We start from the raw sequence: 14,376 nt of genomic DNA on the forward strand, positions 1-14,376 counted from the left end.
CTCTTAGTAATGTGGGCTCCACAACAACCCTATACAGTAAGTAAACTTCTATAACACCTCTTAAATCCAAAGACACAAGAGATTTGTATTATAGAAAATAGATACTGGCTGATATTATTTTACTTTTATACTATACTTGCACTATTAATGCACATGCAAGAATTATTTTCCCTGGCATTTGTTGTTAAAGATCTTTAGTTTACTGTTTATTTTGGTATGTTATTTCTATCTATCTATCTATCTATCTATCGTATCCTATCTATCGTTATCTATCTTCGTATCTTATTATCGTATCTATCTATCTAGTCTTCAGATTATTTAAGTAAAAGTACCATGCAATAACATAAACATCCATCCCATTCAAAAGTCCTGCAAACTTCTATTTTAGTTCAAATACATAAGTATCTATGGCAATATACTTAATGTATCAAAGGTAAACTCCTTCTGTAAAAAAGATTTATTGTTGCATGATAAGATTGCTAACATTGATGCATTAATGTGTACGCAGCATTTTACTGTTGGTCAAGGTGGAGGTAGTTTTAACTACTATATAGTCAGGTTGTTTACTCCAGTGGTTCCCAACCTAAGGTACAGGCCCCTCCAAAAGCATCACAAGATAAATCTGAGAGGTCATGAAAAAACAAACTTCTGATACCCAAATCTGTATTTTTCTTTTGTTGAAATGCCAGATAATTTTACCTCTTTGGTCCTCAAGCTGACATAACTACTTTTAATGGGCCACACTTAAAAGAGGGAACCACTAGTTTAATCTTTAACACATTGTATTTTATACTGTAAAATAAATAGTAGTAGATTAGAAGTAGGATATGGGATTAAATATAAATACTTATGTACTCAAAGGTACACTTTGCCTTTCTGAACTGCACTAGTCTGGTTCTACGCATGATTACTACACTCAGGCCTATTGATATTTCATTTGTTTGGTGTTCATATTTTTAAACTCAGGTTCTGAATATGACTAAAGGTTTGTGGGAACCTACCTGATTCATTATCAGTCAGTTAAGGGTGGGAAACAGATGATTTACCGCGTTAGCATATGGGTTTGATCGCTCCTCGCGTCCGCCTCTCACCTGGACGGAAGTGAACATAAAAGGCAGGCGGCGCAGGTAAGGGCAGCCTCTCACCTCCTCCCTCTCCACCTCCCTCTGCCCAGGTAGTGCGGCAGCGCTCGCTCCTCTAGTCTACTTTCGGTTGAAGACAAGGAGACGTGCCGCTGGATATGTTTCACTCCTGTAAATATGAGACTACTTGAAATCTTCTTCTAATGTTTCTTCATAACCAGTAACCTCACGGACTAATGGGGCTTATACTGCTGAGCCTGATTCTCCGGTACTGGATCAACACCGTGGAGGGTAAGAACCTCGACTTCAAAAAATCAAGGGCAAGACGATTATAATGTGCAAACAAAGTTACTCAAGAGCAGACAATAAATGCTGTGCTGGTATTTATGACCAGTTAACATGTTTTATTGTGAAAAGCCTTTTTTATTTTGAAATTATTAACTGTAGGCTACTTTATTATAATAGTTAAACGACGTATACACGTTAATAAATGTATGAAATCTCTTTTTTTTATTTTATCAGGACAAAAAACTTTTGAAAATTCAGATCTCTTCCCTAGAGAGTTGTTCCCTTTAGTTGTTGCAGGAAACTGTGGTCAGTATTGACATGCTGACTGTAACTGTGCACTGTGTTCATGTGCACTGCAGGATCATGTTCAGCTGGCAGCGCTGTGACTTGTGATGAGTGTCTGCAGCTCAGTTCTCAATGTGCCTGGTGCACACAGGAGGTAAGCAGCCATGGTTTGCATGTATGAAACCACAAAATGAAATTCAAAAATGTATGATTTTTGGGCCCGGATGAGCAAAATGGTGTTGCTTGTTTAGATGTCTGCACCTGGTGAAGAAAAGATTTTACAGCATGCTATAAAACAATCTCAATCTTCCATCAGCTAACAGCACAACATGTGACTTTTTACTTCATCTCTCAGAATTTCACAGACTGGTTTTCGGTTAGCGAGAGATGTGACACACTGGATATCTTATTAGAAAAGGGATGTGCCAGTGGCCAGCTGGAGTTCCCTGTTTCCAAAGGCCAAATCCTGCAGGATCGCCCACTCGGGAAGAAGATGGGGAACGTTAACAGCACTCAGATCTCCCCACAGAAAATTGCACTCAAGCTGCGACCTGGTACGCAACCCAGCGCGTTTTGATTTGATGATCTGCTTTCAAATGTTGTTTCCTTATTTTCAGACAGAAGTAAGGTGTTGATTTTGTTTTTGCACAGGCAGTCAGGTGACTTTCCAGGTCAAAATTCAACACACAGAGGACTATCCCGTGGACATCTACTACCTGATGGACCTGTCAGCATCCATGTTCGATGATTTGGCGAAAATTAAAGACTTGGGCTCTACTCTGTCTAAAGAGATGGCCAACCTCACAAGTAAATTTCGAATGGGTTTTGGCTCTTTTGTGGAGAAACCCCTCCTGCCCTTCATCAAGATCACGGAAGCAGACCTATCCAACCCCTGCAGGTATATAATAAATATGAAAACATGACCAAAGACTTCAACAAAATCTTATTTTCTGATCTATGTTTGAGGTTGGAAATGTCAGCAGTGTCATTTGGTATCTTAGAGAAACTTATTTTTCGGATCTTTATTTTTGACTTGTGCTCTGTTGCAGCCACGTAGGCGCAACCTGCCTGCCAACGTTTGGATATAAACACGTCTTGTCACTGACGAGCAGCACTGACAAGTTCAACGAGATAATCGCAAAGCAGCGTGTATCTGCAAATATTGATTTGCCAGAGTGTGGCTTTGATGCCGTCATGCAGGCAACTGTTTGTGGGGTAAGATTTTGTTTTTCAAATTTCCAAAAGATGTGAACTTAGGGTGTTAGTCTGTAATTCTTTCTAGTCAACATTATTTGATGTAAAAAAGGAGCATGAGCAACACAATGTGTCTCCTAATAGGACAAGATAGGCTGGAGGAATGACTCAATGCGTTTGCTAGTGTTTGTCAGTGATGCTGACTCACACTTTGGGATGGACAGTAAGATGGCCGGCATCGTGATTCCCAACGATGGGCAGTGTCACCTGGATGTCAACAACGAATACTCCATGTCCACAGTGCAGGTACATCCTCAGACCTTATGTTCTTACATGTTACGTTATGTACAGTATCATGTTTTGTATTACGCAGTGATAGTTGCTTTTTTAAATGTTATTTATTTGAACCCATGACCCCATGACCTTTATTTCTTGAGTAATTTTAGCGTCAGTATGAATCATCACTGCCTCACAGCACATTTACTATTTATATTTCACCATGTTTTTCTAGGAGTACCCAACTCTTGGTCAGCTGATTGATAAGGTGGTGGAGAACAACATCTTACTGATATTTGCTGTGACGGAAGAACAGAAACACAACTATAAGGTAACAGCTTTTTTCCATAGATGTATTCATCTTGTCAGTACAATAACTCCAAACCAGAAAACCAAAAAAATGCAAGTGTTTACTGAGGTCTGCATATTTATTCATGGTGCTGCATTCTCAAATGAACCTGTTAGAACTAGTCCTCTTTTCTTCCCTGTTCTTTTGCGTACTTTTCTTTCCTTCCGGGAGCCAAGTCTGCCCTCATTGGTAACAGTAACTTTGCTGTCTATCTGTTTTTTTCCTCATAGAACTATGCAAATCTCATACCTGGCGCCACTGTTGGAGTCCTGGCGCAAGATTCGCGGAACATCCTGGAGCTGATTGTAACAGCATACAAAGTAAATAAATAGTCTTGGTGATCTGGATGTGCGGGTAGGCTCTGCGTGTGCAGGCGCCGATTATAAGAGTAAAACTGAAAACACCTGCCACTATAAGAGCGGTACGACAGTGCTAACATTGATTTGATTTGATCAAGTTCAATTAAGTTATTGGACATAAAAATGTTTTTGTCAAATCACATACATATGAACGTAAAGCAGGCATGAATTAACCCTCTGTACGTCTTATTTTTTACATCACAACAAATGGACAATATCTCTGCCATCTCTGCTTTTTCCTCTTCCATTTGTTTTTCCCTCTACCACCAGGTACTTTGCATCAACATGTTTAACAGCAAGTCTCTGCTTGTCCCAGCTGTTTGATCTCCTATCCCCTCTGACTCTGACTTGGTCTTTCCACACTCTCCCTCTATTTCCCTCCATCTGCCTACCTCTTGCACTCTGTGTCCTTTTTAAATCCCCCCTGGCAGCAGTGAGTGGTGGCGAGTCCTCTAATTACTTCATCAGTTACGTCGTTGACACCCACTTTTAGTCTCTGCCACGTTAACCACACTGCAGAGAGGACAGATCCCACTGATTAAAGATAGTTGTGGCTCTTAAGGGAAATAAAAAATAAAGAGAGGGATATTTAGTTATAGACGACCAATGATTAGTATTTATACTTACCTGTGTTTTTGGATTAATGTTTGTTGCTTAGTGGATATATCTTTCAGCCACCTCACTTTAAATACCCTGCAACATATTTACTGAATAACAGTCCTTCTTTTTCAATCTTTTTTACCTGCTTTACCTTAAACCATCTTCACATTGGGTGTATCCCATAAATACCGCCCCTGTTTTCTCCTCCTTAGCAACCCTGAAGACACAGTACAATTACAGGCCTATGGGAAACACACAATTAACTCTCTGTTAGCACCCAGACAGTCCGTCAGAGAGTTCATTAGTCAGTCAAACACAGTCTTTCTTCCAGCTGAGGTTAGCTGTCGCTCTTTTCTCAGGTGCTTTTGTACAGCACACCTGGGATGATGACTCACCCAACAAGAGAGCACTAGATAGTGGGTTTCAAACAGTCTTATAACACTATGGGTGAAAGTGTAGTTCCAGTGTAAGTCCTGGAAATCCCACTTCATGATAATTAAAGTCAGTATATTGATTTGATTGTTGGGTCTTAGTGATTTTTGCTATTTTGGAGAGGAAAACCTTTTGTTCAGTACCAAATCTGTGCTGTCAATTGCATTTCCATACAAAGTGCTGATATATTTATTTCCCTTTTCCAGGAACTGCGATCTGAGATCGAACTGGAGGTCCTCGGAGACACAGAAGAGCTCCAGATGTCCTTTACAGCCATTTGCCCAAATGGATCCGTCCTCCCAGATCTAAAACAATGCTCCAATATCAAACCTGGAGAGACGGTCAGTTGTTTTGCTCTTAATTGCTCTTTCTCTGGATTTGTATAGCACCTTTTGAACTGACAAACTTATAAGAGTGTTAAGACAGTAGAACGATAGGAACTATAAAATAATTGGACACACCAAAAGTAAAAAACATAGAGATATGAGATTATAATTAAATTAAATTAAAATGATAAAAAAAAATGAAGCTATAGTTGTAGCATTTATTTATCATTTTATTTTATTTATCTTTATAGAGAAAAACAATTAAAGATGAAAATCACCTGATAATCGTAAAGCACTCTAAGCAAAGACCAGGCTAAAAAGGAAGACTTTAAGGTAATGTTTAAAGATATCAGCATGTATGGCTCCTGAGTGAAAAGCTACTGCTTGAAAGGTTTTTGTTCCAAATTTAGGATGAACTAACTTGTAACAGAATTTACTTACTGAATCTATTCGGCCTGATTAATGGGTCAACCAGATAGGATTACAGTAGTTAAACCTGATAGTCAGTGTTTCTTAGAAAGAGAAATAGTCGCGCTGCAGCTATATTTTTCAGATTATAAATAAAGATAATTTGATGACATTCACTAAATACTGTAAGCCTTCAAGTTCAGTTTTAAGTCAATGATAATACCAGGGTTTCCTGCTTGTTGGCCAGGTTTAAGTCCTAGTAAATACATTTTCTCCCTCCATTGAGCCTTGGCACCTGTAATTAGTAGTTCAGTTTCATCCTTTTTGAGACAAAAGAGCATCAGTTGGTCTTGTGTGATCAGAAGACATCATCACATAAACTTGTATGTGCTCTCTATTTTATCTTAACCTGCAATGATGAGTTGATGAATTCATTCAAAAATGTCAAACATTCTCATTTTCCAACTTCTCAGATGTGATAATTTGCTGCTTGTCTTTATATTATATTAAAGTAAACTGAATCTCTCTTGGTTGTTTGTGACTGAAGAAAGCAATTTAATGACATCACCACTTATAAATAATAATAACTTTGTGGGAAATAATAATGGACATAGATAAAATGTATTGTTAATTAACAATGATTAAAATAATCCTTAGTTGCAGCCTTCATTTTTTTTCTTTGATTTAACTGGATGATTTTGGTTAATTAAAATAAAAAAGTTGGTGTTATCCTTTATATTAATGATCACTCATACAAAGATATTTCATTTTTTAAATAGGCTAAATAAATTCCTAAAACAGCTGGGCACTTTAGGTTTGTTATGTGTCAAACCTAGGAGGAGTAAATAGTGCAATTGTTTGGGGACTATTTTCAGATGTGGAGTAATACAAATTTGGTGCTTTAGGAACATTTATGGCTGCAGAATGGTGTGTGTGGGAAGGATTAAAAATGAACTACAGTGCCCATGTTCTTCACAATGAATATGTGCCATCAGTGTGGCTTATTGATGTATTTCAAATAGATTCTGGACAACAATGGAGCTCTGTAGCACAGATGAATAGGCTTTGTCAGGCTTTGGTTACACAGGCTAAACTTGTTTAGGATAAATTTAAGAGTTGTTAAATTTAGAAATTGTTCTTCTCTGCTCCTCAGGTAGTATTCAATGTGTCTGTGGAGCTCCCACGATGCCTGTCAGGAGTCCGGCACTTCTCCCTCAAACCAGTGGGCTTACAGGACAGCTTGGAGGTGGAACTGGAGTCTCTTTGCTCGTGTGACTGCCGGCAGCTTCGTGAAGCAAACAGCAGCCAGTGCACCGAGGGCCAAGGGTCTTTTCAGTGCGGCGTGTGCGTGTGTCAGCCAGGGTTCCTGGGAGCGGAGTGTGAATGCAATGAAGAAAGCACTTTGTTGAGTAACTGCCTGGCAAACAATGAGTCAGACATATGCAGTGGTCAGGGGCAGTGCTATTGCGGACAGTGTGTGTGTCATCAATCCAGCTTTGGACGCATATATGGACCTTACTGTGAGTGTGACAATTACTCCTGTGTTCGCTTCCGTGGGGAGCTCTGTGGAGGTGAGTGATGTATGAATGTTGAATTATTTATGTGTTTTTGCCATTGAGCCTGTTGCTTCAGTGACTTTGTGTTTGTAGGCCACGGAGTGTGTGACTGTGGGGAGTGTCACTGTGAAAGCGGTTGGAGGGGGGAGTACTGTAACTGCAGCGCCAGCACCGAGGCGTGCACATCAGAGGATGGCACTGTCTGCAGCGGCCGAGGGAGATGCGAGTGTGGCCACTGCGTCTGCTCTGTACCTGGGGCATCTGGGGACAAATGTGAGAAGTGCCCAACGTGTGGAGACGCCTGTAGTTCTGCAAGGTGAGAACCCTTTCATGCCATCAGCTATTGAATGAGGATGTAATGTTTTTGTGTGAAATTGTTGTTTCTGTACCTGAAAGATATAAGATGTTGTCCCCCTTGCGCCATATGATCTGTCTGTTCTTTTGAGTACAGGCATATCAAGTTCTTGTCCCCTTGTTCGTATGTGTCTACACCTTCCATGTGACATCAAAAGACATCTAATGTCTCCAACACAGCACTAAGAGATTTCCTTTCTCCACTGTAAAGCAGCTGTCAGGGCTAGTGCCATTTGATACCACTGTTATAGGGGAGACTGGTGATAGAGAGTGAGTGAAGCCTTGGGAAAACTGTGATAAGTGACCAACACTGTAAATTCTTTGTTCTCACTGTGTCAGGGAATGAAGGTTACTTCAACTTAAGCTTCCCAAGAGGTGCTGTATCATCTCTAAGGAAAGCGTAACCCTTTGTTTTCTTCACTTGTTTTAACACCAGGACCTGTGTAGAGTGCCATCTGGAAGATAAGGACGATGGCGAGTTGTGTGATCAAAAGTGCAGCGTCCCAAAAATTTCCATCAACACAACCGCAGGTAAAGGATTCCTCAATCTATCCGTTCTAGCACTAATTTAAATAATATCATGCACTTAGTGCTTATGACAGCTGTAGGGCTGGATCATATAATTCTAATCATCATCAAGTCATTAGTATGGATATTTTCTAACATGGAGATATATCACAATATCTTAGTGCATACAAAATCAAAGGTTTTGTATCTGTCACACAAAAACTTAAATCACCATTTTTGTTAATTGTCAGCTTTAAAATGTCTGTAGTTGTTTTTCCAAATGTTTAATAAACTGAAAGGTAAATAATTTGTTCAACCATTGGGCATGCACTTAATAGTACCCATCTACTTTCCAAATCATGCCATATGTTTTTAGATTGATTTTATGCCTTGCCACGTATTACAGTTTGTGTCAGTACAGTGTGAAAATCAACTTCCTGACACTTGAAACTTGCTTCAGATAGGCCATGTATCACAGGGAATATTTTGTTCCCTTCATGTAACATTAACATCTAATGGACTTTTGGGTGAGGAGGAAAATTCTGGTGGGAACCTTCAGAATCTAAAGAAATGGTGTCCGTGTTGACTTATTGCTTACCATCCAGGTTTAGTTTTCCAATAACATACAGTAGCTGAGGAATGCACAACCTTTTCTCAGCCAAAACTGGATGTCAGGGTTTCTTGGAAGAGATTAACAAGTAAAAAAGAAATTCAAAACAGTCCTTGACTCACATACTGTGACTCACTCACAGCAAAAAAAGTTCATTAAATCTTCTCTCTGAAGAATCATCAAACTGGCAGGTTTTAAATGTATGCAAGTTGATATGGTATGAAAAAATAAAGCAGTAAATAAGCAGTAAAGTAACGCTTATAGGTCCGATGTGTAACATTTAGGAGGATCTAATGACAGAAATTGAATATAATATGCATAAATATGTGTTCATTGATGTATAATCACCTAAATAGGAATTGTTATGCTTTTCTTAGCTTAGAATGAGCCATTTATATCCGCTGCTCTATCCCTATAGAATAAAGAATACTTTTCTCTACAGTATATGCACTAACAGTAACACTATATAAATGTACGATAACTCCATATGCACCCGGCCTACTAGCATGACCTCTAACTTGTGCTGTAAAATGCTTGTTGTTGTCGGAGTTTTTCCTCTCAGCTCAGTTTTTTGATATTGGTATCAACATAAGAGCATGTTAAGTTTCCCCATGGGTCAGAGATTTGGAGGAATGCTGACCTGCATCGACTCGGGTGTCTCTCTGAAGCCTGCAAACCCCCCCGCCTCTAACATAACACCATCCATGTCCATTCAGGCAGCACTGGACAATGGGGAACATATTATTTACCTTGTCGTACAGGCAGAGCTATTGTAGCACATGTGAATAGCCAAAGGACCTCGTCTTCCTTTATAGAAGAGATTATCTTAAACCTGCTATACTTGTGCAAGCTGAGAGGTATATCTGATTATCGCAGAGGATTTTCAGGCTTCAGATGTGAACTACAATGGCACGGTCCACACACACACACGCACACACACCAGATTGTAGTCTTTGATATGGAAATCACACTGACAGCACAACAGAGGCGAGTATATCCTTTTACATTCTCAGCACAATGTTGAAAAGGGAAGATGATATACAATGGATTCATGCCTTCCTTATGGATATGTATGTTCCCATTTCCTCGCAGATTATGACAAGAGCTCTTCTATGCAATGCACGCTGATGACTGAGAATGAGTGCTGGATCTCATTTAATGTGGTAGGAGGTGAAACGGGGACCACTGCCTATAATCTCCAGATCTATGGTAAGCTTTACAACAACATAGAAAACAGATAGAACAAAAGCAAGTAGTGGTGTGAGTCTCATCTCATCCTCTGTCCTGTCCCAGGTTGTCCAGAGCCTCCAAACATCCCCATGATTATTCTGGGGGTCTCCCTCTCCGTTGTGTGTATTGGCATGATCCTGCTGGCTGTGTGGAAGGTGCTGGTGTCAGTCCACGACCGTAAAGAGGTGGCCAAGTTTGAGGCTGAGAGGTCAAAGGCAAAATGGCAGTCGGTAAGATTTTCAATTGGCTTAAAAGATAAGGCTGGCAATGTTATATGTTTTTCTTGTTGTCAATAAATCTATTGAAGACAGCAAAACCATCAATGAATTGATCCTACTGAATAAATATTATCTTTATTCTTCTACTTTGCCTCATAGTTTGAGAGCGTATATGCCCTAACCCCTTCCAAATTCTATGTATTGTGTATCTTTAGTCACTCACATTATTTTACCTTTATATGATGCTGTGAAATATCACATGTATATTGTTTTCTAATTTAAAGCTGCAAGGTGACCCACTCAATGACGGGTTTCTACATTTTATCAGATTGAAAGCGTTTGTTTTTTAAAGCACATCAAATCTTCTCTAACTGGAAGTTGATAACTAAGTCATCAAGACACATTTTATGGTCGGGACCGTAGTTTCCTTCCTTTATATAAAAGACATTACTGAGCCATATTGTTGCACAGGGTGACATGTTCCCTCACTATGATGAACATGGGCTCTGTGTTTTATTTTGAGTTGATTCCACTTACACTGTCCTGTTGCTGTAAATACGCACTAGACCCAAAGCAAAACATTATCTCTGACCAAAGCACTATTAACTTCTGTTTGAGTAATGTTTACTAAAAACTGGAATGATTTAGGAAATGAGAAGCCTTTAAAAAAATGGAACTGTGACCTGTTTTTAAGATCTTTGTCTTCAGTAGGAAGGGATGGGCTTGGGACTACAGGCGGTATTTAGGGAAGGACTAACACATTGTTGGTTTTAGTCTTTTAATGGCAACTGTTGACAATAACAAAAATACTAAATATCCTGGCATAAATATTCTGGTGAAAATATTTTAATGATCCATCCTGTTCCTTCAGAGTGATCGCGACTGCTTCTTATGTCTGTGTCTTTTCTTTGTCTCTCCTCAGGGGACCAACCCTCTGTTCAAAAGCTCGACATCTACATTCAAAAATGTGACTTATAAGAACACACAGAGAGAAAGGATTATTACACAGGATCACTACTGATGATATACTGGAGGCAATGAAAGCCAACATCTGAGTGCACTTAAGTGTGTGTGTGTGTGTGTGTGTGTCTGTGTCTTCCTTAGGCTACATTTGGGAACAAAAGCTGTGTCTCCAATTTGGAAACAGATGATTTTTGGTTCAGTTGTTAAGGTTAGGTTAAAGTTAGGCAAGTACTGGTTATCGTTATGGTTAGGTTAAGTCTCTAAGGAAATGAATGTAAGTCTATGCAATGTTTATGTTTATGTGTGTGTGTGTGTGTGTGTGAAACAGAGAGAGATGGAGATAATTTTTTGTACTAGAACTTGTTTTTGTACGAATCTGTGTTGATTCAGAGATGTTGTAACACAACACTGTGAACAATACATGATGTATTTGCTGCTGTTTACTGTCAATGTACTAAACACTGCACTTTCCTGTTGCATGATCCTACAAACTTTAACACATTTATGTCTACTGTAACATGCAGCTTGGAAAAGAGGAGTCTACACTACGAGTGGTCTACTACTGAAAAAATCTTTGTTTTATTCTAATGAATGTAAATATATAGGTGGATGATTATGTTTTTTTAAAATATTGTATTTGTCTGTTGTTTTATTGTAAAGCAAGGCTGAGCCTTTCGATGTTAATAATTGATTTTTTTAGTGGCATGGCACATAAATAAAGTTGAATTGTGACTTATTGTGAGCTTTCAAAGTTAATTGTATGCTGTAACACAGTTCTCATCCCCAGACAAATACTGATTAGAATAATTGGATTTGGCACTAAGAGACCAAATCAAAGTTTATTTTATTTACAGTAGGACACTGAACTCTGTGTCTTTCCAGGCTAGTGATGGAAAAGTAATAAAGTGCATTTTGCTTAAGAACTACACTGAAGTACTTGTATTTTACTGGAGTATTTCCATTTTCTCCTACTTCATGTAAGGCCAGCCATACTTCCCCGTGGTCATTTTTTTTAGTAAGTTGATTACTTGCAAAGCTGACTGGAAATGTGCACCACTAAAGTTCAACAAAAGTCCTGCATTATTATGTATTCTTGTGGCCCTGTTGTAGAAGGAATCTGTGTTAAATATTTATTATTTTTTCTTTAATTGTGCTCACATGGTGCATGTTCCCTAAACAAACCTGGGGTCAGGTAGTATTGAGATTACTGAGAAAAATCTGAGCTGTTTAAAGTATCAAAAGTATACATTTGAGTTACTTGTACTTCCAGTATTTCCATTTTATGCAACCTTATACTCCTACCCCTCAACATTTCACAGGGAGATATTGTACTTTTCACTCCATTACATTGATCTGACAGCTGTAGGTACTTATTAAGTGCTGATTAAGATTTAAAACCCACTATGTGATACACTTGATGATGATGATGCAGTACTATAATCAACCCAGTGGTATAAAATTGGCTTTAAACTACAATGTTCATGTGCTCTAACTAAATAATAGAATATACTATAATAAAACACTCTGCAATGAGCCATTCTGCTTAGAGTACTTTTATCTTTAATTCAAGGTTTGCTGGTATTACTCATGTACTTTTAAGTCATTTTGAATTCTGGACTTCGTAAGGGAGTATTTGTAGTAAGTAAGTAAGTAAGTAAAAGATCTGAACACTTCTTCCATCATTGACTGACTACAGTAATTTTTATTCTGATGAACTGAAACGTGCTGTCCAGGTTACTTTTGTCCCAGATGAAATGATAAATTCTATACGTTCATTATATGATATGTGTGTCAAATATTAATTTCCTCTGGTGGAAGTAACTAAATACATTTACTCAATCACTGTACTACAATTTTGAGGTAACTACTTTACTTGAGTATTTCCATTTTCTACTACTTTATACTTCTACTCCATCACTATTCAGAGGCAAATATTGAACTTTTTACCCCTCTGCATCCATTTGATGATGCAACTATAATAATATAACGACAAATAAAATATGATGTATTATTATAGGTTGATATAAGAATATGGGGTAAGTATACACACTAGCAGTATATAACGTAGTTAAAATTGGCCCCATATTTACCATCTGCAACATTATAGTGATGTACACATTATGCACCAATAATCCAGTGTTATATTATTATGAATCAGGCCATTCTGCATAATGAGTAGAGGTACTACTTTTACTTTAGTTACTTTAAGTATATGTTGATGCTTTGGCAGTCTTTAAGTTAAGTAAACATTTGAATGCATGACTTTTACTTGTAACAAAGTACTTCCACACTGTGGTATCACTAGTTTTACTATACTACCAGTTTGTAAAGTAGTCTAACCACTACCTATGGCTTTCAAATGACTGTAGCGAAGTAAACAGTGTACCATTGCAATGGAAGCGCAGTGCCCACCTATCTATGCATCTATGTATTGTGTTTGTTTATCCACTGAAGGCCTTTCGCTCAGTGTAAACCAGGGGTTTTTATGGCTCTGTCCCAGTGAAAACAGTCCGGTGGAGCGGTAGGAATGTAGCTTCCAGACCGGAGAGCAGCAGCAGCTCCTCCGTCAGACGTGACGTCGCTGGTCCCCCGCTGAAAAACTTCACTCCGACAAAGTTTTTCTTCTATGAGGGGAAAAAACAACGAGCCTAAAATACTCCCTCTGACCAGGAGCCTCGGAATGTGCGGACATTGGCGCTTCAGCACTGCATCCCGCCGTCGAAATGTTAATACAGTTGTTTCGTTTAGTCGACTCCGTGGCTGTTGTGGCGACTATTTGTGCAACAGTGTTGCTGGCGAAAAGCTGCCTGTGTGTCACCGAGGAGGACGATGAGGTCCTGGAGAAAAAGCAGCTCATGGAGTTTTACAGTAAGTTGGATCTTCTGGCTGCAGCTGATCTTTTTTCTTAAACACGTCAATGACCTCCCGCAAAATAAGTCCACTCTACATCTTTTTGGTGGGGTTTTGTCTTTAACATGGTGGATAATTATATAACTATACTGAACAGTGTGTGTGTGTGTGTGTGTGTGTGGGGAGGGCAGATAATCATTACAGCATGTTTTCATTGTGACTGAAGTTAAACTGTACCTAAACTTTCTTCAAGTCCCCCCCAAGTAGCCTCTGGACCACAGTTTGAGCCCCACTGCTGCAACTTGGCTCACATTACCAACAGTGATTTAATTTTAATTTGATGAATTGAAACGTGCTGTCCAGGTTTATTTATATCCCAGATGAATGGATATTTGAAAGTAAACAGTATAAAGCATCATAAAGTGAAATGTGAATACATATGCAGATCCAGCTTGAAAGAACGGCTCAAGCTATATTGCAAATAGTATC

The 14,376-nt window shown here is 38.8% G+C and overlaps 2 protein-coding genes across 5 annotated transcripts in view; both read left to right on the plus strand.

Annotated features, from left to right (window-relative positions):
- The window catches only part of itgb6 (integrin, beta 6), a 13,282-nt gene extending 1,317 nt beyond the window's left edge, over positions 1-11,965 (plus strand). The window contains exons 2-16 of one of the 4 annotated variants that reach the window (XM_035682239.1): positions 1,175-1,373; positions 1,730-1,809; positions 2,011-2,209; positions 2,307-2,553; positions 2,705-2,870; positions 2,994-3,155; positions 3,361-3,456; positions 3,705-3,794; positions 5,072-5,206; positions 6,753-7,170; positions 7,249-7,471; positions 7,946-8,040; positions 9,719-9,835; positions 9,920-10,086; positions 10,997-11,965. In XM_035682239.1, the coding sequence (XP_035538132.1) occupies positions 1,319-1,373; positions 1,730-1,809; positions 2,011-2,209; positions 2,307-2,553; positions 2,705-2,870; positions 2,994-3,155; positions 3,361-3,456; positions 3,705-3,794; positions 5,072-5,206; positions 6,753-7,170; positions 7,249-7,471; positions 7,946-8,040; positions 9,719-9,835; positions 9,920-10,086; positions 10,997-11,095 (2,349 nt within the window). In that variant the 5' untranslated portion in view covers positions 1,175-1,318 and the 3' untranslated portion in view covers positions 11,096-11,965. Of the gene's footprint in view, positions 1-298; positions 1,374-1,729; positions 1,810-2,010; positions 2,210-2,306; positions 2,554-2,704; positions 2,871-2,993; positions 3,156-3,360; positions 3,457-3,704; positions 3,795-5,071; positions 5,207-6,752; positions 7,171-7,248; positions 7,472-7,945; positions 8,041-9,718; positions 9,836-9,919; positions 10,087-10,996 lie in introns of those variants that run through there. The other 3 variants (XM_035682241.1, XM_035682240.1, XM_035682242.1) reach the window with 3 other exon arrangements.
- Positions 11,966-13,760: 1,795 nt separating this feature from the next.
- The window catches only part of pla2r1 (phospholipase A2 receptor 1), a 25,093-nt gene continuing 24,477 nt past the window's right edge, over positions 13,761-14,376 (plus strand). Inside the window, exon 1 of the mRNA XM_035682236.1 lies at positions 13,761-13,905. Within this exon, the coding sequence (XP_035538129.1) occupies positions 13,761-13,905 (145 nt within the window). The remainder of the gene's footprint in view (positions 13,906-14,376) is intronic.

The sequence above is a fragment of the Morone saxatilis genome, unplaced genomic scaffold (assembly GCF_004916995.1).
Source record: "Morone saxatilis isolate NCDOM2014 unplaced genomic scaffold, NCSU_SB_2.0 Contig11, whole genome shotgun sequence".
Taxonomy (NCBI): domain Eukaryota; kingdom Metazoa; phylum Chordata; class Actinopteri; family Moronidae; genus Morone; species Morone saxatilis.